Consider the following 25,805-nt stretch of genomic DNA (forward strand, 5'->3'; position numbering starts at 1 on the left):
GCCGCTTGACCAAGTGTGGTGGGTTGGTCCTGGGCAGCAGCTCAGCCCCACACAGCAGTTTGCTCAGTTCCCCCCCCACCCGCCTCCCTGCAGGGCTAGGGGGGAAAATCACAACAGCAAAAGCAAAGAAGCTCATGGATTGAGATAAAGACAGTTTAAGTGAAGCAAAGCTGTGCATGCAAGCAAAGCAGTAAGGAATTTATTGACTGCTTCCCAGTGGCAGGCAGATGTCCAGCCTGCTTCCTGGAGAGCAGGGCCTCAGCGTGAGTAATGGTTACTTGGGAAGGCAAACACCACAAACACAACATCCTCCTTCCTCCTCCTTTCCCTGAGCTGTTATTTCCGGGCACATCATCATCTGGTGTGGAATGCCCCTTGCCCAGCTGTCCCAGCTCCATCCCCTCCCCACTTCTTGCCCATCTCTGCCCTGTTGCTGGGCGCACAGAGTGGGGAAGAAGACAAGCTCTGGGCTCAGCTGTAGGTACAGCACCAGTGTTTGTCAGCGCTGGCTCAGGCACAAACCTGAGGGGTCGGGGCTCCCCGGGACTGCCACTGAGCGGTTCTGCAGCTGGAACTGCCTTGGCTGGATGGGAACAGGGGAGCGACAGGTCTCTTGACTTTAGTCCAATATATATTGTGCCCGTGTCACCAAGACTCGTGGTGGTGTTAAAACATCCTGTCTGTTGCAGCTTCCCTTTGTCCGGAGTGGGAACTGATCCTGCCTCGCTGTCTGGAGCTGCTGGCTGAGGTGGGTGGGTGCTGGTGAAGCAGCTACGCAGAGACAGCGCTCCACATGTGAGACTAGCGATGTGTCTGTGGCTGCTTGAGTTCCTCCTGAACGTGCCACGCTGCCATGGCACTGCAGGATTCCCAGTCCCTTGGGGTTCCTGACCAAGTTTGCTTAACTTACCACTTCAAAAACATTCTGTTCTAATTGGGGCTCGCCTGCTTTTTGATTCATCTGTCACTGTTTGCAGTGAAGACTTTGCTATTGCCATGGATAAACAATGCTGTTGGAGACGGGAGCCAGAGTGGAATTTGCTCATTCCCCAGCACTGAGCTGGCTTTGCACAGTAGTGGGAAGGAAGAATTATACAAATAAATAGAGAGGGTTTGTTGTGACACCGAGACAAAGTGGATGGAGCAAGGAAGCTTCTTTCTGTTCTTTAAACAACTCTGTGAGTATGGTCCAGGTTGAAAAGTGTATTGGGCTTTTTCAGACAAAGCCACGCTTTATATTCCCATGTTGTAAAGTCTGGATCTCCAGGCTGCCCTGGGCCGCTCAGACTCTCAGATGCCCCATGGTAAGGACTCCCTGGATGTACAAGAAGTCCCACCAGGGCCATTGCTCTTCACCGTCCCTCTGCTCTGGCAGTGACGCACGGCACTAAGCACCCAGCGGCAGCTGCTGACCTCGGCAGTGGCTTATTGCATCAGAGCTTAAGGTGGCACATTTGTGCACTGGGAAGATAAACCTTTAATCCTTCTTGTACGCCCAGGTAGGGTGCAAAGAGCTGCACTTGCAGTTCCATGGTGGCACTCTCTGGCCTTGGCAACAAGTGTGAAAAGTTAATTGAGAGGGACTTAGGACGAGCGGGGGGTGTTTTCATGTAACATGAAGGAAGACCTTTGGGACTACCCAGAGTGACTGTGGCCTGCCTTGGCTGTAGCCAGCCAGGCCTTCTTTTGTCCATGGGGCCAGCACTTCAGCTCCTTCAGACCTTCCCCACTTGGAGTGAAGGTTTCCAGCTTGGTTTCTTCCTTAAAGAGAGCACAGTGCTTTGTGCTTTGTTCCTTTAAACCTTCTGCATGTGCAAACCTAACCCACGGGGAACACGGTAAAACTAGGCCAGGACTGAAGGAAATTTGTTCAGGCCAAGAGGACATAAGCTTCTGCCCACCTCGTGGCCCTGAGCTCCAGCAGCTCTGGCACATCCTCCCATGCTGGATGCAGCACTCAGTCGTTCACGCCTCTGCCCAGCCCCAGCTGCAGCCAAAACAGCCAGATGAGATGGGGGCCTGGGACCCCCGGGGCAGAGCAGACGGTCCTTGCCCAGCCACCACTGGGCACTGGCTGGTGCCTGCCCACCAGGTGGAAGGGCATTGACTGCCAACGAGAACAGTGGGGAAAAAGAGAAGAGATGAGGAAAATGGCTTTGGAGCTTAAAAGATGAATTGTGATGGTGTGAACCGTAAGGAACCACCTTCTCCAGAAGAGACAGCCTCTGGTCAGCTTTGTTGTGTTCCCTGCTGTACGTGCCCCGCTGCCTCTGAAAAACAAAGAGAAGATAATGTCTGACTCAGTTGCTGGTTGCCACAAAGAACATGTCAAGCACAATCGAGTGCATTGAGTGGGGAGGCAAGAGACATGGAGGACATGGGATGCTCCGACGACGGCTTCCCAGTGGAATTTGGTGATCCTGCAAGGTTCTGGAGGGACCGAAGGTGTTTGTTCACCAGCAAGCGAAGTTGAGTGTGGCTTAAGCTCAGAACCTCCCTTCAGTGCCCTTGTCCAGCAGCCGTCTCAGCACCAGTGCAGAATGATGCCTGTCCAGGAGAGATGGACTAGGTTACATATTAGTTACCAATGTAAGTGGCATTACCCAAACCACATGCAAAGCCAGGCTCAGAGGGTTGGTACCACTGGAAACCTGCCAGTGGGGTCAGTGCTTCGCTCTTGTGTTGCAACCTCCCCAGCCAAAACTTGTAGCAGAAAAAGGTGGCTGCGAACACATGGAAGAGGGGTTGGTGATGCTCATGCTGCCTGAGAGCTGCCTTCTGCAGCCTCCTGCAGGGAATGGCAGTTCTGGTGGGGATGGTTCTCGTCGGTGACCCACTTTCTCCTTGTAAGAAGGGGCCTGGGACACCTCTCTATCACTGATAGAGCCCACCACACCAACCTGCCCTGCCCAGCCACCATCTGCAACCCCCAAACCCACAGTTATGGGGTTTTGAACCTCAAACTTCCCTCCTGTTAGTGGGAGATGGAAAGGAGCTTCTGCTTGTTGGAGGGAGCTGAAAGCTGAGCCCAGGAGCCAAGAGAAGGATCCCCATGTGCCTTGTCTACCCCTGGCAACCTAATGGTGATGCATCCCATTCCCAGCACCTCTCTGTGGGGAAACTGGGGCATTTCATACGGATGGGCAGTTCACATGAGGGCTGATGGAGAGTGGGCTGAGGGCCTTGGGGGTGAAGGGTGGCAAGTGCCCCCCTGGGCAATGACAGTGTGAGCTGTGGATGTCCAGCTCCGGATCATGGGGTGCAAGGACTCCCATGGGTGCCGGGCCCACCCCAAACCCTTGCTCCCAGGGGAGCACAGCCGTGCTGAGGAGCGAGGCTCTGTGAGTGGAGCTGCCGCCCAGTTTGGGCCCCCTCAAACGAAAGCTGTGGTGCAGAGCTACCTCTGTACATGACCATGAACCATGGTCCCCAACAATGACAGCGCAGGCCAGAGACAGGTGTCACCTTAATACCCTCCCAGAAAAGCCAATTACCCCAGATGATTATGATTAATAATTCTTAAGCCCTAATCGCGCTGACTCTGGCGCCCGGAGCTTACCCCGGGGGGCACTTTATAAGAGGCGCCTGCGGGGGTGAACGCTGCCGCTTCTCCCTGGGGTGACGGTGAAGGCTGAGAGGTGGCGGGAGCCCCACTCGAGAGGTGAACCCCCCGCGCACCACAGAACCCCCAAGTAAGAGCACGAGGCACCTCCCAAACCGCAGCCATGAACGGGACAGAAGGCCAAGACTTCTATGTGCCTATGTCCAACAAGACCGGGGTGGTGCGGAGCCCCTTCGAATACCCCCAGTACTATCTGGCTGAGCCCTGGAAGTTCTCAGCACTGGCTGCCTACATGTTCATGCTGATCCTGCTTGGCTTCCCAATCAACTTCCTCACCCTGTACGTCACCATACAGCACAAGAAGCTCCGGACACCTCTAAACTACATCCTTCTGAACCTGGCAGTTGCCGACCTCTTCATGGTCTTTGGTGGTTTCACGACCACCATGTACACTTCGATGAACGGGTACTTTGTCTTTGGAGTAACAGGGTGCTACCTCGAAGGCTTCTTTGCCACACTGGGTGGTAAGTCTTCCAGATACTAAAAAATCTTCTGCTAGAAATGGCCCCGGATTTTAGGAGGGGGAGGGAAGACACCCAGATGATCTCGGGAACACAGAACTCAGGGTGGGAGGTGAAGAAAGTGACAAATGGCACTTCTTTTTTACCATATTTTGGTAGCCAGCTGCTCAGTATCCAGAGAACAACAGCGCAGCAATGAAAAGCAACCAACCAGCAGCAGATTTTGCAGTTGCTGGATTTGCACATCTCTCTGGCTTGCTTTCTGACTTGAGAGGTGACAGATTTGTTCTTCCTATTTTGTGGAGTCGAGTCTGCCATGGGCTCTGATGCCATGTGTGGTGGCGCAGGCTGGCAAAGCTGCCTCTCCCCCCGTGCCAGCCAGGCTTGGACCAAAGCAGATGTTAAATAAAAACTGTGTCTAAAAATGTTCTCCTCCGTTCAGCTCTGGCTTCAGCCACAGGCTTAAGTGGTTCTGCTTTGGTTCTTGTGGCACAAGTTTCCTGGCAAGCTGTGGGTAGCGAAGGAAAATCCTGGGATGATGGGCACTTGCCATATCTCGGAGTGGGACCATAGGCTTGCAAGTGCTGTCTGGGATGTGTGGTAGCATCGAGCCGTGGAACTCAAAACACCACGGTGAAGTGGTTACTGTGCTTAAGCAGTGCAGTGAGGAGGTGTCTCCTCATGCCTTCCTACTGCATCTGCACTTTGCCTTGGTTCATTCCTCTTTCCCAGCCATTGGTGCAGATTTACCTGCTGCCAGGGGTCTTCCTTGGGAACAACAGCCCGAGGGGGCCTGATGCTGCCATCAGTGTGTTGCTGCTGCTCAAAGCCCCTGTGTCTCCGTTCCTCTCTCCATGGTGCAGGTGAAATTGCTCTCTGGTCGCTGGTTGTCCTGGCTATCGAAAGATACGTGGTGGTCTGCAAGCCCATGAGCAACTTCCGCTTCGGAGAGAACCACGCCATCATGGGTGTTGCCTTCTCCTGGATCATGGCGCTGGCGTGTGCGGCTCCCCCGCTGTTCGGCTGGTCCAGGTACGGGCAGCAGTGCTGGGGCCGTGGGAGCCCGGCTGCCAGCTCGGCCACGCTGCACTGGGTGCTGACCTGCCCTGCTCTCCTCGCAGGTACATCCCCGAGGGCATGCAGTGCTCGTGCGGGATCGACTATTACACTCTGAAGCCAGAGGTCAACAACGAATCTTTTGTCATCTACATGTTTGTGGTTCACTTCACGATCCCGCTGACAGTCATTTTCTTCTGCTACGGGAACCTGGTCTGCACTGTCAAGGAGGTGGGTAACTGGAGTGGCGGGGGTCCAGCGCCACCCTGTGCCCAGTGCTGGGAGGGGGCCCATGCCAGGCTCCAGGCTGGTGACAGAAAGGGCCCTCAGTACCACTCTGGCCGTCCGCAAGGGGGGAAACATCAGATGCCAGATGTGCAGCTCAATCATCCCCAGCCCTGACCCCGCATCCTGTGCTGGCGCAGCACCCCCCAGCTCCATCATGTTTCCCTTCCCTCCTGCCTACAGGCTGCTGCCCAGCAGCAGGAGTCTGCCACCACCCAGAAGGCAGAGAAGGAAGTGACCCGCATGGTCATCATCATGGTCATCGCCTTCCTGATATGCTGGCTCCCCTATGCCAGTGTCGCTTTCTACATCTTCACCAACCAGGGGTCAGACTTCGGGCCCATCTTCATGACCATCCCGGCTTTCTTTGCCAAGAGCGCCGCCATCTACAACCCTGTGATTTACATTGTCATGAACAAACAGGTAACCAGCCAGATGCCAGGCAACCTCCTGTCTTGTGTCTCACTTTTATAACAGCTTGCAGAGAGTTATGGCACCTTGAGGTGCCAATGGGCAGGGAAGGGGGTTTGTTTCCAGGTGATCTTGTTCCAGCATGCTGGAGGGCAACTGGGCAGCTCATCCGTGGTGGTGTATGAATCTCATGGCCCCTTCCATCTGAAATGAGCCAGGCACTGTGTCCGTGGAGGAGCTGGGGCTATGTGCACGCTGGCCTGGATCAGCAGGCAGGGCAGGCAGCAGGCAGTGGGGAAGGACACTCCACCAGCGTGGGGGCTCCCACGCTGCAGTGCTGGGGGCTTCCAAGCAGCTCTGCCGGGCTCGGAGGCAGCTTTGCGGCGTCCGCCTGCCTCACCCCAGGCTTCCCTCTCTTCCAGTTCCGTAACTGCATGATCACAACCCTCTGCTGCGGCAAGAACCCGCTGGGCGACGAGGATACGTCTGCTGGCAAGACAGAGACCTCCTCCGTCTCCACCAGCCAGGTCTCCCCCGCGTAGGCCCCGCGGGGCAGCCGGTCCTCGGGGTGCGCGTCGTCGCCCCGGGAGCACGAACCTGCCCCCGCCACCGCCCGTCCCCGCTGCACCGCCGCGGGCCCTGCGGGGTGGGCTCCTCTCTCCTGGCACTAGGAACCCTGGGAACAAGGCTGTAAATGTGTACACACGTTTTGTAATTAAAATGCAAAGGCTTTAGCTCCGCTGGCGTAAATCCGCCTTTCTGTTGACTTGCTGAGCGCTCGTGCCCTGCTCCGAGGGCAGACCCCGGCTCCGACGCCTGCGGTGCACGGCCCGAGCTGCCCTCGCCTCCCTGGCCCCAGTGTGACGGCCTGGCCGGTGCTGCCCAGCCGCTCGGCCCCGCTGGCAGCAGCAGGTTTGGCTGCTGCGAGGTGCCCCCAGCCCTGCCCGGTGCTCCCCGCTCCAGCCCTGCCCCACCTCAGGCATGGCAGGAGCCCTGGGAGGCTCCGTCACCGCCCTGCCGGGACAGGGCACGGGGCCGATGCACTCGGGCCTCTCCATGTCGCAGAGGTGATGGCTGCGGATCCTGCCCAGCAAGCGGGCAGGACGGAGGGGGCCTGCTGGCACAGTACAGCACGGCACGGCACGGCACGGCACGGCACAGCGCAGCCACGGGTGTCTGCAGTCAGATGTGCGCGGGGAGGGCTGTGTGCTTGCTCCCGCGGGCGCCCGGTGTTTGCACCCTCGGCACATCCCTCCTGGATGTCCCCAGCAGACCCCTCCCACGGCCCCACCGTTCCTCCTCGGGCACCCTGGCCCGCGCCACGCTCCTCCCGCACGCTCCCGCTCCGCCGCGCGCAGTTTGGCACCAGCCCAAGTAGGAGGTTTTGGCCAGTGCTTGTGCTTTTGAGGATCCATGGGCGCATCGCTAAGCTTCCCTCCGCGCTGTAGCAGCAAGGCATGGGAGCATATGGCTCAGAGATGTCGACATATGTTTTGAGCACTACAAGATGGCATATTGCAATTGTAGCTGTGTTCTTCATTTTTATTTTTAGCTCAGTTATACAAATAAGATGTTTTTCTCGCTGTTCAGTGTTATCAACATTTGAAACTATTTTTGTACATTATTATCCTCTCTGATTTCTAATCCTATGCAGCTTTGCAAAGTCTAATACGGAACATATAGAGCCCATGCAAGTTAAACCTTTAATAAAGAGCAATTTGCAAGTACAATTCTCTCATTATTTTTTTTTTTTATCGATACTTCTGCATATTCAGTGAAATCTAAAGATTAGAGGTTTATGAATAATTCAGTGTTTAGGCTGATGCCTGATTCATGTACCTCAAATCTGGGAGTTAGTTTTGGAGGGAAGAAGAGGAAGGATTGGGTGTTTATTTGCTGTCCATGAGGCAATGCTGGCACCATGGCTTTCCCACTGCCACAGGACCAGCCCCACCACATGGCCTGGCTCCAAGCCTGTGGGCTATCGCACCACACCATGCCCAGCCCTATGGCTGGTGCTGCTGCTGATCGGGGCAACCAAGGGTTTGGGATCCCCCTGCCAGCCCAGACAGGTGCTGGAAGCATCACAGAGCTGCCAGAGAGATGATGGCCAGATGCAGGAGGAGGAGATGGTTGGAGGAGATGCATCCAACCCCGCATGGCGCCAGCCCCTGCAGCCCTCCTGTGTCCCCGCCGTCTCCTTCCTGGGAAATTTGGAAATGGACTGGAAATGGAGCAGGGAACATGCTGGCGGTGCTGGTTCAGGGGAGCCAGGCACACAGGGCCTCAGGTGCCTCTCCCAGCTCCTTGCTCCCGCTGGCACCTCGGTCCCCTGCCAGGATCTGGCCCCCGGGTTCAGCAGGTGGGTGCAGACCTTGACAAAAGTCCTTCTGGGCAGCGCTTTGCACGTACATTTGCACAGTAACACATCCACGAGTTGGGCTGTGACCCAGCCCAGTGTCACGTAATCCTGGCTTGCAGCTCCCCCCGGCTTTGACCCACGATGAGGATGGAAGCCCCGTGACTCTTGCGTAAAGAAGGGACTGACGTGGTGCTGCAGAGAAACACAGCGGTCCCCGAGGTGGGGACATTGGCACTGTTCCTGCACTAATGAGCAATCGGTGAATTACTCAGGCTCACCTTGAGAGCACCACAAATATCTTACCCTGATGGAACAGCGGGGAAAGTGTCCATGGGATCACAGGAGGACTTCTTTTTAACATGGCTATGACACAGAAGCGCCCTGAGTGCCTTGGGAACCCTGAATGGACAAGGGCTCAGCTCATACCTGGCCCATGGGACGATGTTGTCTGTGGTGTGGGGTGGTTGCTGTGCCAGGAGCTAACACAGAGGGGACATGGCGGGGCTGCCCCTGTGTGGGGCTGGGAGTGCTCTCCCGCAGGCATGGTGGGATTTGGCAGCCAGGGGCAAATGAGGCCCTGGTGGTGAGCGCACCCGTGGTGAGTGCACCCGTGGTGCTCTGTGAGGGCATTGTTCCTCCTGCCTTCACTGGCCAACAAAGCAACTCACTGTGTTCCTCCTCTCATCTGTGGGACTGTTTCCCCCTCCCTGTTATCAGGCTCCCCTGGCAGTGCAGCCCCCTGCTTCCCCAGGTGAAGGGAGCTGGCACATCACAGCAGTGCACTGGGAATGGGCCCTCTGTGGGCCCTGGCTGGCTCCTCATTCACTCCACAGCAAGTGCCATCAGCAAGCTCCAATCCCAGCTTCCCGCCACCCTCCAAGCAGCAGGTAGGTGCCTTTCCGCTGTGTGTTCATGGGGGGTCATCACCCCATGATGCCCTTCTCCATACCCCCTGCTCAGACAGACCCCTGCTCCCCCCCAGCCCCTTGCAAAGGCTTTGCAGAGGGCACTTAGCCACCCGCTTACACTGGGCCCCCAACCATAGCAATTAGCAGCTCCTTACCAGCACCTGCAGTTAGGGTGCTACTCTGATAAATTAGCTGGAAGCAAACTGAGTGAGCCTGTGAGCAAGGGCAGAGGTGGTGTGGGTGGAGCTGCCTGGGAACAGGGCTTTGGGCTGGTGTGTGCTGCCATGGAGCATCAGCTGGGTAAGGGGTTTGCAGAGCGCTGCGAGGTCCCGGTGGGGCTCTGCTCAGGCTCTGGTGGCTGTGGGTCAGCTTCTGGGGGGCTTTGCAGCCCTCGAGGTGGGCCTGGGTCCAGGTCCCATGAGGTGTCTCTTTCCCAGCAGCTGAAGCTGCTGGCACAGCCCAGCTCCCAGGTCTACTGGCTCAGCGCCGGAGCACTCTGCACCCCTCAACCATGCAAATGGTTATCGAGGCACTGCAGGCCAAGGACAGCAAGAAGGGCGCCTCTGCCACAGCCATCAAGAAGTTCATCCTGGCCAAGTACCCCACAGTGGATCCCATCCGCCTCAAGTACTGGCTGAAGGTGGCACTGAACAAAGGGCTGAGCCGTGGGGACCTGGTCCGGCCCCCCAACTCCACTGCCACAGGGGCTGCTGGCAGCTTCAAGGTGAGCAGGGGGATGCTGGCCCCACTGCAGTGTGGCTGGGGCCAACGTGCCCAACCCTGCTTCCACCCCTTCTCGCCCCTAGCTAGCCCCCAAGATGCTCAAGCAGAAGCAGCTGCCAGGCCAGGCGGATCCTGACAGAGGACAGCCCCTGAAGCCAGCACAGCATGGGACCACCAAGCCCAGCGAGGTGCCTGCGGCGGGTGCACGGCAGCCAGGTAAAGGGCTGGTGGTGCCATGAGTCACCCGGGGTGCCCCGGTCCCTGGAGGGGCTCCTGCCTGGGCTCATCCACCGCCCATCCCGCAGGTGCTGTGGAGGAGAAGCTGACAGCGGCGAAGCAGAAGCCGAGGGTGAAGCCCGTGAAGGTGAGCATGGCGTGGTGTGAGGCGGGCTAGCTGGTGGCAGTAGCTGCAGGTGCTCTCTCCCCTCCAGGCCCCACCTCCGGCAGCAGCAAAGCCCAGGAGCAATGGAGCGAAGCCCCCACAAGCTGTCGGCCACCCTCAGGCCCCCGGCAAGGGCTGTTCAGGGCCCTCCATGGCTCTGGCTGCTGAGAGTGCAGGAGGGGACAGTGATGACAACCCTGCGGGTGCCAGGGCAAAGCAGCCACGGAAGACCCCAGTGGGAAAGAGCAAGGGGAAGGCACCCAAGGGGGCCCAGCCAGAAGCACCCAAGGTGAAGGGGGGTGAAGGCAAGGTGAGGAAGCCCCGGGTGCAGCCAGGAGCTGGCGAGGGGGAGGCCAGCCTGAGGAAGGCAGTGCCCCCCCCAGCGGGCAGGAAGGCCCCATAGTGTGTCCTGGGCAGCCCTGCTTCCATGGGGGCCCGGCTGGGCTCAAGCCCTTGGGGTCTGTATTGGGTTTATTTCCAGGATAGGTTTTAACTCTCAGTTCATGTCCTGCTAATAAAGCTGCTTCACTCCCCTCATGGTGTGACTGCTGCCCTGCTCGTGGGTCTCTGCTGCTGCACTCCTATCTCCCAGCACCAAAATCCCCATTCCTGGCCTCATCCTGTGTGGCATGGTGCTGCCCACAGCTGCCTGCTGTGCCTGCTCTCGTGGAGAGGTGCCCTGCCTGTCCCCGTGTCCCCAGCTCTGGGCTGCAGTGCCAGGGAGTGCTGGGCTTTGGGTGCTGTGTGTGTGTGCAGGCTGGTGGTGAGCCCCAGTGCGGGGTAACGGCCCATGTGGGGGCCCTGGGACCCACAGGACACAGCACAGTGGCACCCTGGGCACTGTGAAGCTCAGGCATGGCCAGTGCTGCCTGTGCGGGGTGGGTGCCCAGCCCTCTGCCCTCCTACCTGCCCTTGTGCTAATGCCTGGCTGAGCTGGGATTACAGGAGTGCCGGGGCAGCAGGTCCAGGGGCATGCCATGGGCAAGGGTCCTCAGTGCGGGTGCAGCTGCCAGTACTCTAACCATGGTATGAGGAAGGCAGAAGTGGTTTAGGGCTCAAAAAAGGAGTTTGGGGAATTTGCTTAAGACTGCAGCATTGCTTGTGCTCTTGTTACTTATCTGTGGCACAGTTCCCACCTCTAAACCTGTCTTGCTAGCTCCTGAAGATCAACATATGAGCACTTTCATTTAATAGCTTCAAGTGCCTGAATTTCTCTTGCTCCACATGGAACAGAGCCTTTCCAAAGGTCAGCCTGATAATGGAAAGGGTTACAGTCCTCCTGGGCAGGAGAAAATCAGTGGAAGTAAAACTCTCTTCCTAAAGAGGATTTTGCTAATCTTCAGCTGGCCTTGCCAATGCCCTCCAAGGCTTCTGGCCTTGCTCTGGGGCTTAAGCAAGAGCTGAGCAAACTAACTTCTCTTTAAACTTCAGCCTTGGCCATGTTGATCCATCTTTAATGGAGCCGAAACTCTCATCCCCCCAGGGACAGGGTGGGGGGATGCCGCAGCAATAACCGAGAAGAGCTCCCCCGCCCTCTGGTGTGGGTCAGCCTCGTCAGGCACTGCTCACTCCGTGGAAACGTCCCGTAAGGAAACTGGGAGAGAGCTGCGTCCTCTCACCAGGCTCTTGGTGTGAAACATGAGGTGCTTGCTTTACAGAGGCCATATCATTTAATGGCTGGATTTGGCTTCAGCTTTAGCTTCAAGAATCAACTTTCCAGTGGGAAAGGAAAATCCCTCTGGTGTCTGGAAAGAGCAGCTTTTACTGGGGGAGGTGGAAAAGAGAGGATTTAGAAATACCATGGTTATTAAGACCTGTGGGCTGGTGTCATGATGCTGAACCCAGGATCCTTGAGGGGTGGTGATGGTGCAGAGCAGGCACTGGGCTCCCCGAGGCTGGGAGAAGGCACAGTCTTGCGGGCTGAGAGCACTTGGCAGAGGTGGCCCTGGGGACTACTGTGGTGTTACTGGGCTCTGTGTGGTCATGGGCACTGCTGTGGTGTTACTGCGCTCGCTCTCTGTGTGTGTGTGTGTGAGTTCAGGTGCTGGTTGTGTCCTCACATGGCTCTCGCTGTGGTCTGGTGGGAGCTGTGGCACCGGGCAGCAGGAGCTGCAGCGAGCTCTGCGGGTAGTCAGGGCTCTGCAGGCCAGAGGGGCTAAACCCCACCTCGCATGGAAGCAAGCTGGTTATCAGCTTGCATGGTACGTCTTGGACATGCAAAGCTCGCTGCACGTGCCCCAGTGGGTGTCTGCCACAATATTTTGTGTCGTGTGCTCAGGGGCAGGAACTTCACTAGGCAGGTTTCAGCACCTTGTTTTATTACAAAGATAGGCTTTTCCAAGAGTCTGCCACTTCCACTAGACAGCAGGTAAGGGCACTACACCCACAACACGTGCCAAAGTTTAAAAACATGTTACAAAGGGCTCGGGGTTCAAGGCAACACTACAAACCCTCAAGCTTCTGCCCTGGTAAAGTTGTTCCTTTAAACTGGTTGTAGCAACTCCTTTTTTTTTTTCTTTTTTCCTTTTTTTTTTTTTTTTTTTTTTTCTTTTTGCTTTGGGTAAACTTAAATAATAAAGCAATAGCCCCAGTATATGGCCCAGTCAGATCACCTGGAGGCAAAACACACTGTCAGCTCACCTGTATCCCGTCCTTACAACAGCATGGGGCTATCGCTCCATGGCCCCTTCCCCACCTCCAGCCAAGCTCAACATTCTCTGCTACCCTGGTGCTCCTTGCCCTCGCCCCCGGTGCTGGGCCTGCCTGTGTCTCTGGCAGCTATTCACAGTTTCTAAAAGGAAAAAAAAATTCAAGGGTTTTTTTGTGTGAAATCACTTTCAAAATAAAATGTAGCCCAGCTACATTCTTAGAGTTTCTATTCTGAAGCCACATCCTCAGCAAAGACATCGAAACCTCCACAGTGTATGTACTTTTTTTGTAGTTCTCTTAAAAAAAACCTCTGTTCTTCCCCTTTCCCACCCCCCACCCCCCCCGGCTTAACATACTGAATAAAGTCTATCATTTGTTTTAAAATAGATATCTATATACACACACACAGTTCTGGTGTTCCAATTCCTGACAACTGTGGCATTACTGGGAATGATGGGATGGAGGCCACCTGTCCATGGCAGTGAGTCACCCAGGAGGAGTTTGGTGGACCAAAGTCATCTAACACCAGGTTGCATCCTCACCAGCTGATGGGTAGCAGAGGCTCACCTTAGACCCTGCCTGGAGTGAGGTAGTAACTTTTAATGTTCTATTTGGCAGTTTGGAAACACGGTGGCTACGGCTGGGTTTAGCTTTCATGGGCAGGTTGCCTTTGCCTGCATGCAAACGCTGGCTTCAAGCATTTGCCTGCAAGCAAACGCTGGCATTTGCTGTGGTCCAGCCTCTACAGAGGGGCCTCTGCAACACTTTATTTGCAGTGTGGGGTGCCGGAGCTGCTCTGCTGGCCTCCTGAGCATCATGCTGCCAGGGAACAGGGTGCAGACCCTTTACCTTTATCAGCCAAAAAAAGACTGGACACGCAGAACTGCGCTCTCTTTGCTGCTCTCAGGTCTCAACTATGGTGGGCTGGGTGCGAAGCGAGCAGAACACGCTGCTTCAGGAAGACACCTCTGCAGCACTGACCTTGTTTTCAAGGATGATCGCAGGGAGATGCTGGAGCATGTGGGGCAGAGGGGGGAAGGTGCTACCTTGTGTTCTGCCCTGTGTGTGGCTCGAGCCCACTCGTGGAGGGTGTAAGCAGGAGCGGACCCCTTTTGGCATGATACTTACTACCCAGCTCCAGCTCACTGTGCACGCAGGTGGGGGAACCTGGGGAGGGGGGAACAGCCCTTCCCACAGTCTAATGTGGAACATGCTCCATAACAGCTGTCTCCATTAGGGGATAAAGTGCTTTCACCATGCCCCGGCTACTTGGGAAGCAACTGCTTTGTCTTAACCCCGAGTTCCCCATGTTGCCCAAGTCTCAGATGGACGAGTGGTTATGTTTACACATACAGTACAAAAATTAAAAGGCACAAAAATACACAGAATGCAGCAGATAGTGATCAGCTGATAGAGTCCCTGGTGTTGGAAAAACAAGGATGTCGGAGGGGTGGTGTGGCAGGGAGCACAGGCGTTGCTCTGATGGCCTTTGCTGTCTCTGCTCCCTGAGGCTACCCTTCTGCTTTGTGTAATTGTTATGGCTTCTGCAGCCCCATCTCTGTCCTGAGGAACCACAAACAGGGATGCAGGGAGCCACTGACCGCTTGGGTGCTGATCAGAGGGAAACGGTGAACTGAGCTTGCCACAAGTGTCACGTCTCCATTTCTGGCTGGCAACAGCAAATAAATTATGGGTGCCACAGCGCAGACCAGAGGGGGTTTGAGCTGCTCAGAAAGGTGTCTCGTGGCTTCTTGTTGGGTGAGGAGCCCTTCAGCCACGGGCCAGGCCCGCCCCCACCGCGAGGCTGGTTTGAGATTGGCCCTGGCGGAGGCGATCCATGGCGTATCCGCGGCTGAAGGCAGGTTGCCTACAGCACTGAGCTACGGAGAAGGTCACTTCCAGGGCTGCAGCCAGCCTAGGCTTCACTGCAGCACTCGTAAATGTTATCTTCCATGAGTGCAATCACTTGCTCAAACTTGTGCTGGAGCTGGGTGCGCTTCGTCGTGGGGTTGGCGTCCAGGGCAGCCACGATCTGCAGGAGACAGGGACAGGAGGGTGCTGAGGCTGTGCAGGTAGAACCTGCAGAACCCCAGTCCCACCTGGACCCCTGATGGGAAGAGCCCACCCTGCTCCACAGCCCCGGCACCCTCCGTCTGCTCTAGGGCAGAGCCGAGTCCTTGGGCAGGGGTTGGGAGAGGAGGGGAATGAAACCAAATCCACTGTGACAGTAAAGCCCACGGTGCGGAGCCAGCCCGCAGTGTGGGGGGTCGGGAGCAGCCAGGGCCGTGGGTGGGAAGTTATTTGAGTGCGGACTGCTTCAGCATGCTCTGCTCTCCAGAAAGCATCTGCAGGTCTACACATCAGGACCCTGCTGCAGTCCAGCCCAGCCACACGCTGTTAAACCAGCCAGGAATAGCTGGGTTTCTCTTCCAAGAAGCTGTCAGCCAAGGGCTAGGAGAGCAGGTGCATCTGTGTGCGCATGTGTCACACATGTGCATGGGATTATGCAAGAAACAGTAATCCCTTTGCAGTGGGGCTGGATGCCGGTGTCTGGCTGCTTGGTTAACACACACCACTTGGTATTCCCTCCATGGGTATGCTGGGGCCGAGTGTGGCTGAACCCCCTTACCTGGGAGCGGTAGCGCTTGGCATATTTGTAGATCTCTGCCATGGCGACGTTGGTGTTGAATTCATTCCGGTATTTCTTTATAAAGACAGAACAAAGAGGGGAGGAGTATTAATGTGATGCAGCAAGTGAGTTCAAGCCCCATAAGCAGGCATTACCTAGATTAAAAGAAGGTTTTTGTCTGGGTATTTTTGTTCTTGTTGCATTGATGCAACCAGACTTTCGATTTACTTCTTTAGGGAAAGTGCATTTGCTTACATCAGAAATGGTCTCAGTCTTTCTAAAGCCAGCCTTAGAGCCCACACTCCACAGCTCTGTTTACCTGTCTGTGCTCAAAGCCATTTCAATGGATAGGGCAGCACAACAGCTGGGCAGAGGAATGCCAAGGGAGAAAACCCGCTTGGTGCCTGAGGCTGAAGTGCCGCGGGAGATGGATTGATTCCGAGGAAGCCATAGCGCATCGCTGGCAGGCCATGGATCCGGAGCACGCTGCCGGTGTCCCGCATGCAGCCGCTGCCAGTGGGCCCCTGGGACTGGGCTGGTCCTGGCAGTTGGTGCCTGGGGGTAGCTGGCCAGGGCTGCAGGACTGCAGGGATCCTGTTCCAAGCTTCCCGGCGCTCTGGCACTGAATTTTGCTTTCAGCTCCAGTGGTGCCAAAGCTAGTTCGGTTCAAGCTAACTTGTGTGTATTTACTGCAGCTCTGGCAGTAATTGAAGATGCTTGGAATTAGGTCAGATGAAGTTCATGTGTGGAAGTTTGAGACAAAATACTCTTTGTTGGTTGCTCCTTGCAGCACCTAAGCAGTAGCTGGCTGCAGCCTGCGTGCCCCACGCCTTACCCGCGACTCCTCAGCCAGGTGAGCGTTCATCTCCTGCTCACTGAGCGGCGGCATGTCGTGGATTTGCTTGTAGTATCGCTGCACTATCTTCCTGTACTCGGGGATCTCCTTGGCATATAGCAGTTTATTGGTTGGGGAGTCCTAGAGCAAGGGAGAGATATTGAAATCAGACACTGTGTTGTTCCTGGCTGAACGCTTCCTATCCTGTTTGTCTGACCCATCAGACATGGACTTCAGCTACAACTGCGTTCAGGAAACAGCTACGTCTTTGGTCCTGGCTTTACATAGGCAGGAGTGTGGTGAGATGGCACCAAAGCACAACACAGCTAATGACAGAGGCACTTCCTCAAACACATCAAGGTGCTGCAGACAGGTACCCCCCGCCTGTGGAGCCACAGCACTATCCCCCAGCCCTTCTTCCTAGCATGAGCTCAACATTTGTTAGCTGTACTGCCAGTGAAGGTGGTCGATGTGAGGGTGTTTTAATTGGCAGCAAGGGCAGGCTAAAAAGCATGCACAAGGTCAGGCGGGGTGGCCCGCTGCCAGGTAATGCTCTGCAGATGAGAGCAGCACAACTGTGTTAGATAAAACACTTGTGCTCTGTGGCTCTGCCTGTGGAAATTGGTAATGAGGGAAGGGTTTCTGCATGCATTTACCCGGGTCTCTTGAGCAGCCAGCTTGATTTAAACTGAAGAACAAAGCTCTCTTACAGGCTGAACTTTGTCAGTTGAAATGTTGCTCTTGGATTTTTCATGTAGCTTTGATTTATTTTGCATTGGCTAACCCAGCCTGCCTGGCCTATATTGAGTGCACACAAAGTAATTAACAGCAAATACTGAGTTCTCTTGATTAATGTCAGCTTGGACAAAGCAGTCCTAACCCCCAGCCACACAATCGGGTTGTACCAGTGAAGGCACAACCTCGCTTGCACTCCTCTCAAACATGAGCGTGAGTGATTTTAACCTCAAGGCAATCCTGCCCTGCTGACGTCACTACCCTGCGAATGAACTTGGCTGGCTGGCCCAGTGCTGCATCCCAAAGGGAAACAGCCCCCGGCTCAGGGGCACAGAGGGGAGTGAGATCACCGTGTCCCGCTGCCCTGACATGGGATGCGGGACTGCTCCCGATGCTCTGGCAGGTGGAGAAGGGAGGTAGGACCTTGGGAGGAGACAAGCTCGGCAGGGCTCACATGAGGAGGCAGCATTTCTGCTGTATCGGACAGTAAATAAGGAAGCCCGGGGTAACTGCAATCTGCTGCCGCAATATGTAGCTTGGCTGATGCTGCAGGGGAAATGGGAAATGGGCACCAGGCTGTGGCACCAGATCCCACAGCAGTTTATTTTCAAGCCCAATGACAAGGCACTGCAGGAATACAGCCAAGCTACAGAGCCTGCTCACTACATATTTTTTTTCCTCCCCTTTGGAAACACAAAAAAACCCCATGCTGCCTCTTTTTTAAGTTATTTTTTAATTTGTGTCTGATCTGTCTGTATTATGGAGATGGGTACTGGTTTATTAACTGCTTGTGCATTGTAGATGTGTGGAGTCTGAGTCTGCTCTCACATTTGCAGTATCAAGAGCTACATGCTGAAACCAGGGGAAGAATCCAGCCTGGAAAACATTCAGCGATACACTGCGTGTATATGCGAGCTGATTTTTATGCTGAGGATTTATTCTTCCCACATTACTCAACAATTCCTTCAGTTATGCTATTGTATTCCTGAAAAATGTTTCCATCTGCTGTCTGACTCTGGCTGACCCCTCTTCCCCTCACCCACAGCCTGACAAGGACAAATTGTAGGTGTTTCGTAACACACCAGAAAAAAGACCCAAACCCAAACAAACAAAAATCAAGCGCTCATTAGATCTTCCTCCAGCGTCAGTCTGGAGTGAAGGCTTCCTGCTGCCCTCAGCCTGGGGGTGCAGGAGCAGCGCCTGCCTCCTGCCCTCCCTCCGTAAGGTCCCCTTGACGTCACACCCTGTGCTGCCAGCCCCTGGGGGGAACACGGAGGGCGATGTACAGCACTTCCTAATAAAACTTATTTATGTCAGGAAGTTTCGAATGTCAACACTGCGCTCGGCTGAGCCAGTGGGAGAGCAGTGGGAGAGCAGAACATCCCACATAGGATGGTGCATGGGATCCTGGTGGTGGGAGAGGAGACATGGCCCACGCAGCCTCGCATGTGCTCAGGGCAGGTTTGGCTTCTTAGTGCCAGCCTGCTGGGCTCTGCCAGCACGCCTGAGGTGGGCAGCGTCTGATGGAGACACTGCTACCGGAGGGGAGCACCAATGGCTCTGGGGCTGCAGCAGCACCTGCCACGTGCTTCCCAGTGCTGATGCATGGTGTTAACAAAAGTGGAGTGAGGGGGAGAACTCATCCGTGGAGACAGCCAAAACTCAACTGCATGAACTTCAGCAAGTGCCTCCCCACCAGCTCTACTGATGCGGGAGGTTGGGCTGGGAGACCTGACAGTCCCTTTCCACCCGCACTGGCGTGTGTCCTGCCTGCCCGCACAGGAGCAACACATCCTCTTGGGACAGTACCTTGCCTAGCTGCAGGTCGGACAGGGAGCAAGCATCAATGAAGGCCTGGGCTATCACAGAGAGACAGGCATCGATATGGTCTGTCTTGTCAATGTCAAAGACGAACTGGGGGTTCTTCAGGATGTTGACCCAAAACCTCAGAGGTAGGCTGTGAAGGAAACAAGCCAGGAACACACACCAGGTGAATGGTTGTACTCCAGAGGGAGACGGGAGGAAATGCAGGAAAGATGATCATAGAAAGTGAATAGCAGAGAGGAAAAAGAATGAGGAGCTGGGTTCTGCTATTTAATCACATCCTGGTAGCATACAGCCCTGTGCCTAATGTGAGGGGCAGGCACAGGTCTTCTCCCTCAAGAGACATCTCTTCAGGCTGAAACACGTGGCACGAGAAGGAACCTCTATGCACAGGCTATTCAGGAGCACACAGACCCTCACTCCTTTGGCAGCCAGTGGTGTCCAGACAGGGCATGGGGAGGTTTGCCTGCACGGGGCTGCTGGAGTAGGCTTCCCTACTCACTGATTTCTGTAGCAACAGTGTCAGTCCTTTCAGTCTTCCCTGACAGTAACCATCATCTGGTTCTGATGGTGAGCCTGGCCTGTGAAATGCATTTCATGTGTCTCTTTTTCTGCTCACTCACAATGTTCTCCTCCAGCTATTTCACTGCTCACTTGGCCACAGTTTCAGGGTATTGCTTGCCCTTCCTACCATCCCTCCTTAGCAGCTGAGGAGTGAAAGCCACTGTAAGTCTCTGCTCTCCTGGCAATTAAAGGTAATGAAGGGCAGGCAAATCTGTAGCTTGGTGCTTGTGTCTGCATGCCTGCTATCCAAGCCAGATTTGGTTTTAATGTTCATGTTAGACTGGAAGCAGTCACTGTCCCTGCAGCATCAGAGGTGCTGAGCCTCTCCTCTACACTCCCTCCAAGCTCCCAGCTCTTCCAGTTAAATCTTCTGGTTTCCTCCTGCTCTATTTCCCCCTCGCCTTTAGCTCCCCCACCCCATTCCTGGTGCTCATCACGTCCCTCAGCACTGCTCCCAGCTGCAGAGCCCCAGCACACTACTGCCACAGTGCCAGCGCCCGGAGTCCTGTGAATGCCCTGGGGTCTCAGCTTGGTTACAGAGGGAAAAGTGCCCCTACGGCTGAAGAGCCAGAGAGCAAATGAAAAGGAGCCAAATACGCTGTTTTTAAAATCTTCATGATGCTTTAAGACCTGACGTGGTTTTGTCTCAGATCTCCACTGCTCGGAGCTAACACCAGTGCTGTCTCCCATTGTCCAGTCCCTCTTCTGTTTCCCCTTTAATTATTTGTATTAAGTGTGCCAGTTTGCCCTTTAGCTGCCTATGCCTTCTCTTCCAGATCACCTTTCCCCTGAGCTCTGTGGTCAAAGCTCTCCAATCCTGTGTTTGGCGTCATCTTCCACCACCCCCTCCGCCTCCCTCCTACTCTCCAAGTCCCTCTTCTACTTTTAGCAACCTAGTGATTAGGACACCAAGGCTTTGCAGCTGCTGCTCTGGAGAGATGGAAAGAAGGAAGGAAAGAAAGAAGAGATTTCCTTCTCCAAACCTGTTGGTCTTCCAGATGTGCATAGTGTCAGGGTCTGTGATCCCTCTTTTCTCTGCTTGCTCCTCTAGGAAGTCAAAGAAATACTTCACAGCCACAGGTGGTTTATCATCTCGGATGCTGAGAATGGCTTTGAACAAGTCGTCCAGGAACTTCTGCAGCGTGCCCTGTGGGACAAGCACCCGATGGAGCCCGGGGAAAGCACCCGAGCCCAGGAAGCAGCAGGAGGGGCTGCGACTGCTGCGCACAAGCGGAAATCCTTTTCTCATTTATCCAACTGGCAGCAGAGAAAGAGGATGCCGAAGGAGGGAGGGAAAAGTTTATTTGTGCATAGCGATATAATTAGCTTGCATTTGGGTTTAATTTCTTTTGGCATCGAGATTTTCTTTCTTACTGCTAGGATCTCACATCTGCGATTGTTCTGCACAGTAAATACAAAGAAGACTAGAGACTGCTGGCCATTCTTGTGATCTCTGCTCCAGTGAAGCATCATGCTGGGATTAAAGATGGGCTGGGAGCCCAACTGTTGGAGCTGAGCACTCGCAGAGAGTGGGGAAGTTCAAATCTGAATTAAGATCGCACAGACATTCCCCTACTCCCAAAGCTGAGCATCTCCATCTCTTTCTCCAGCAGCATCCCTCACTGTGGAGAGGGGTTCAAGATCTAAACTGTGCATCGCGAGCCCGGAGGTGGTCAGCATCCCTTCCATGTGCACAGACCCCAGACCAGCCTGGAGAGGTCACATGGGGATTCCCACAGCGCTGCTGCTCTGAGGGTGAGCTGGAAAACTGGAGGGAGCCCAAGGAGCCAGCAGTGCCTGGCAGCCCCACTGACCACACTCCAGCATCTACCGCCCCTCCGGAGCACCCAGCCCTGCTGTGCTCCCTCCCTAGAGCAGGCGTCTCACTCCAAACAGACAGCAACCCCCTGCCCTGAGCAAGGGCGTCCATCTCCTACCTTTGTGGAGAGCAGCCTGGTCAGGTAAATCTCAGGCAGGACTTTCTTCCTATGGCTCTGCCTGTGGGACTTCTTATGTTCAACTGACTCATCGGTTGGGAGAACCTGGTCCGATATAAAACACATGTTCAGAGCGCTCCTCTCTGGAAGTATCACACTGGATTTTCCTTTAAGTATAGAATTTCAACTGCATATAAAATTCAATTAACAAGCAGTTACTGTGTTATAAATATACCCTTATATGGCTTTAAAAAAGTGATCCATTCTAGCCATTTTTCTGACGTTTGTTTCTCTTGCACTTTTTATTGCCTTGCTCAAGCTAGACGAAGAAAATGAAACAATCAATCTCATTTTGTGCGTTAGTCTGCTGGCCTTCCTGCTCCCAGGCCGCTGCAGTTTAGGCTCCCAGAAGCAATGCACAAGGCTTCTGCAGAAACCAGCTTTTCTTAGATTTGGGAAAAGTGCAAGAACCATCAGCCAGTATTCCCACCCTGGCCTTTTTGAAAATAAAACCAAATATTCTACTGGGTCAGGTCAGTTAATTACTGCTCTGTAATGACCTAGCAAGCCATTTAAGGCCATCTTGGCATTGTTTCACATGTGCACATTTGGTTTCCCATCCCTTCTCCCTCCTTGCTCTGGGTGCACGTGTGTGCATGCACTGTGTATTTGTACTCCATCCCAGCACGGAAACTTTGGCAGAGAAAAAAACAAGCATCAGGCTATGAGGTATTGTTGCTGTCCATAACACTTTTGTTCACAACAGCTTTTAGCATTGTTCAGCACTTGGTCCTTCAGCGCAGAGCACAGCCCGGAACTCATAAATCTCCCAGTCGGGGGAAGCCGGCGCCGTGCCAGGAGCTCCTGGTAGGTGCCTTGACCACGGCTGTGTGGGGTGCTACCAGCAGCACTGTGCTGCAGAGCTCTCAGTGGCTGCTGACAGCTACAGCACAGCCACAACACTGGTTGTGCTATCCTGGTGGTTTTTATTATGTCCCATAATACTAAAGCTTGTCTACAGATAACCTTTCTGCACCTCTTTGAGCACCTCTGAAGAAAACTAACAAGCCCTGATCCAGCTTGTTCACCACATCTGATGTTCCAGCCCACAGAGATGAATAAAGTTACTATCAGTGAGCCTGAGAAGATTTTCTCCTCTTTCATCACATACACTGAAAAAACAGGACCCACAGACTTAAGTGCAGGAGAGATGAGGGACCAGCCTGACTGGTCACCTCCCAGCACTTCCCAGGCTGCCGCCTTCTAGGGGGACATCTCCCCAACAGCCAACCTGGCAGCAGAGAACAACCTTTCTACTCACCAAGTGGAAGTATTTCTCTGTGTCCAGATCCTTCACTGTGAAGAAGAGAGAAACATAGCGGCTCAGCTAGAGGACCCAAGCTGAAATGCGCTTCCACAGATACCCTCTGCATCAGGAGGTGTTTCCTTATTCCCAAGAGCCCCAGCAATGAGCTGGCATTCCCACCCCATGTGATCTCGGCATTTTTATTTGGTTTGGGGTTGTTTATTGCCTTCTGGGCCATGTGGCGTATACCTCGGGAAGTACTTTGAGGAAGACTTGTGGTCTCTCAAGGGGTGTTTTAAGAGGGACGCAGGAGGGCACAAGAGCAGGATGAGCACAGGGGCACCCCTGCATCGTCCTGCCCCGCAGTGCCCCGCTGCACCCCGCAGTGCCCCACAGACCCACGTGCCCGGTGCCATCTCCCAACCTCAGCATCAGGGCAGCTCCAGCCCGAGCAGCTCCTCACTGCTCCTCTCTGCAGCGAGGTCCCACTGCAGGGATGGGCTCTGTGCAGGCGGCCTGGAGACAAGGGTCAAAACTCCTTATCCAGTGTGAGGTTTTGTCTCCCTTGGTCCAGGCAAGGATCTGGCTCTCAGCACCCCTGGCCAGAGACACCCCTCCTCTAAAAATACAAGTGTTTCTGCCTGGTCACCAGCAATAGGGGAAGAGAAGTGAGACATTACCTCTGCTCAGTGTAGTGTCCTTCTTGTCTGACAAACTCATGGCCAGTGATGCCCCTTCAGGGATCTGCAGATGAAAGGAAGAGCAGATGCTTACCATGGGGCCTTAATGGTGCCTCCCAGAGAGCTGGGTACAGCCCCAGGGAGATTTTGAGAGCTGGGGGACACTGGCGCAGTTCCTGCTCTGCCACAAACACCTTTGTGCCTGCCCTGCCCTGCCCCCCAAGGTATATTTTTGGATGTTGACACCAAGCAATTCAAAGAGGAGGGAGTGTGGTGCTGTGCAGATGCTGTTTGCCTTTCCCCAGAAGGGCAGAAGGAACCCGGCTGCTGCCAGGACCCGTGGGGTGGTGCCACCTCCCAGTACCATGGCTCTGGCTCCAGTGCAGTGCAGCACCGTGCCAGCAGCAGGGCTCTGAGCGTGGCTACTACCCTGATAATCATATTAATAAGTACCCAGCTCCAGTTTGATTTTCCATGCACTTTTACAGACCAGGGAGGATTATGCTCCCAGGCGTAACAGGGAATATGGAAATCATACCCAAATTTCTGGTTTCATTTAATTTCAAAAGGAAAAACAGTCAAGAAAAAAATTTGCTTCGCCACATTTCCCCACGTTTTTGGCCTCTGTTCCTCAATGCATCCCTGGCCTCTGCTCTCAGGGCACACAGCGACAATTGTGCCAGTGACTTCAGCAGGAGCAGAGATCAAGAGCAGAGTGATACTAATCAGCCAAGATGGTGGCCGCTGGGAATAGGAGCTTTTCCCCCTCCTTTTTCTGTTGTCAGTAATAACTTGTTTTGCATGAAGAGTGTTTAATTAGTTTCAGTGTGTTGCAATATTAACGAGCTTCTCGCCAGGGCAGATGTCTATTCCCTGGAAGCTCTCATGGAGCTATGGCAACCTCCCTGCCTGTTCCTGATGATCCTATTTTGGGAGGGGGAACCGCAGCTCGCCCCCAAGGCCAGACAGGCTCTGAGGAAGCAAAGCTTTCCAGCAGATTTACCTTGTAATGTGCTAATGTGTTGAGTTTCTTCCTGCCGTCCTCCACCACCGAGGTGTCATCAAGGTCCCGGAGGATGTAGCTGTCAGTGCTGGTGGCGAACCACTCTGAGCACAGAGAAGGGAGAAATGAGACAACAGCCTGAAGGAGGCACATGCCTTGGGAGGAGTTGGCCTCCGGGTAGACAAATGACAGGTCTGAATCTGTGGCCAGACAGGAGCCCAGGGGCTCAGTTACGGCTGCTTATGGAGAGACATGTATTTAACAAGCCATCTCCAGGCTCAGGGGTGTTTAGAGGGTACCTGTTCTGGAGTTAAGATTGTAGGCTTTAAAGGCTGCAAGTCCAAGCATCCCTCTGCTCCACTTGGGCTTTCCTAAATCTTCTTTCCAGTTGTGTGCCCTGTTATTTCTGCCCACCAGTGTCTGGTCCCACCACACATTCCTGAAGACCATCCTCAGGAAAGGCTGCCCTGAGATCTGCTGTTCTAATTTAAACCATGACATCTGCCCTCCAGTCAGTGCTGCTTCACCCACCACCCTCAGACCGACATAACAGCTACCGTGCAACGTCAGGTGCTTTCCCTCATTTTAAGGACTCTCTGGTCCAATGCATCTGGCTCTTACCAAGGTCAACATCTTCCACCCTTGGCCACTGGGAATAGGGGACGTTCTTGCAGAAGGCCTCCAGAATCTTCTCCTTCACTTGGCTGAGTGTGTCTGTGTCCATGGCCCTGACACTCAGGGAGTCCATGCCGCAGCCTTGGAAGGAGACGTTGAGGTTCTGCAGGCAGAGGCTGAGTTAGGGGTGTCCTGCCCAGGTCTGCCAGCTCCCGAGGATGCCTGCACAGCTCCCACTGTGCCTCGCGCTGCTGGGAATCGGGCTGAACAAATGCCACCCTCCAGGCTTCACCCTCCAGAGAGGCTGAGTTACACCCCTGGGGGCTGCCGGCCCAGAGCCAGGACACGGGGAGTGACACTGACACCTCCCATCATGCTGCCAGGCCTCACCCTGGGACAGCCCCAGCTCTGCCTCTGCTTGTGTCCTCTGCTTCCCTGAGAGAAACTCTGCATCTTCCTTGAGTGGTGAATACAATCCCAATGCCATCCTGCTGCCTGCCCGGGCAGCCCGGGGCAGGAGCTGCAGGTACCAGGAGTATTGCTTGTGCTCAGGCAGAGCTGCCTCCCAGAAGGACCCTGGTACATGTGAGAGTTATCTGCAAACACTGCATCTCAGTATCAGCACAGTGAGCACCCCTGACTACGGACACTGTGAATGTGCAGGTGAAGTCCAATTTTCTCCACAGCATTAAATGAAGATGTCATTTCACACTCTATACTGCGCAGGTGTGTTTTGAATCAGAGGTTACCAGCAATGTGGGGACTACCACCGCATGTCCTCTGCAGTGCTTTCCCTTCTCCAGACACCCTGTTCATAC

General features: G+C 54.6%; 3 protein-coding genes across 4 annotated transcripts in view; 2 read left to right on the top strand and 1 right to left on the bottom strand.

Moving 5' to 3' along the window:
- Window positions 1–2,819: 2,819 nt before the first annotated feature.
- Window positions 2,820–7,562, top strand: RHO (rhodopsin). Of its 2 annotated transcripts, XM_030500738.1 has the most exons (6): window positions 2,820–4,086; window positions 4,947–5,115; window positions 5,205–5,370; window positions 5,608–5,847; window positions 6,258–6,373; window positions 6,469–7,562. In XM_030500738.1, the coding sequence occupies exons 1-6, from the start codon at window positions 3,726–3,728 to the stop codon at window positions 6,527–6,529; spliced, it is 1,113 nt and encodes a 370-aa protein (XP_030356598.1). In that variant the 5' UTR covers window positions 2,820–3,725; the 3' UTR covers window positions 6,530–7,562. The 2 variants fall into 2 exon arrangements, with proteins under 2 accessions (XP_030356598.1, XP_030356597.1); XM_030500737.1 differs by having other exon boundaries at window positions 6,258–7,562.
- Window positions 7,563–8,079: 517 nt separating this feature from the next.
- LOC115614846 (histone H1oo) lies at window positions 8,080–10,613 on the top strand. Its single transcript, XM_030502233.1, has 6 exons — window positions 8,080–8,197; window positions 9,031–9,084; window positions 9,528–9,829; window positions 9,912–10,044; window positions 10,134–10,192; window positions 10,260–10,613. Exons 1-6 carry the CDS (start codon window positions 8,080–8,082, stop codon window positions 10,611–10,613), a joined length of 1,020 nt encoding a protein of 339 aa, XP_030358093.1.
- A 1,898-nt stretch (window positions 10,614–12,511) lies between these two features.
- The window catches only part of PLXND1 (plexin D1), a 78,182-nt gene continuing 64,888 nt past the window's right edge, over window positions 12,512–25,805 (bottom strand). Inside the window, exons 27-36 of the mRNA XM_030500739.1 lie at window positions 24,994–25,150; window positions 24,373–24,476; window positions 23,370–23,433; window positions 22,705–22,739; window positions 21,384–21,488; window positions 20,430–20,593; window positions 18,868–19,015; window positions 16,324–16,464; window positions 15,489–15,563; window positions 12,512–14,891 (exon numbers count right to left, since the gene is read on the bottom strand). Of these exons, the coding sequence (XP_030356599.1) occupies window positions 14,775–14,891; window positions 15,489–15,563; window positions 16,324–16,464; window positions 18,868–19,015; window positions 20,430–20,593; window positions 21,384–21,488; window positions 22,705–22,739; window positions 23,370–23,433; window positions 24,373–24,476; window positions 24,994–25,150 (1,110 nt within the window). The 3' untranslated portion in view covers window positions 12,512–14,774. The remainder of the gene's footprint in view (window positions 14,892–15,488; window positions 15,564–16,323; window positions 16,465–18,867; window positions 19,016–20,429; window positions 20,594–21,383; window positions 21,489–22,704; window positions 22,740–23,369; window positions 23,434–24,372; window positions 24,477–24,993; window positions 25,151–25,805) is intronic.

The sequence above is a fragment of the Strigops habroptila genome, chromosome 11 (genome assembly GCF_004027225.2).
Source record: "Strigops habroptila isolate Jane chromosome 11, bStrHab1.2.pri, whole genome shotgun sequence".
Lineage (NCBI taxonomy): Eukaryota > Metazoa > Chordata > Aves > Psittaciformes > Psittacidae > Strigops > Strigops habroptila.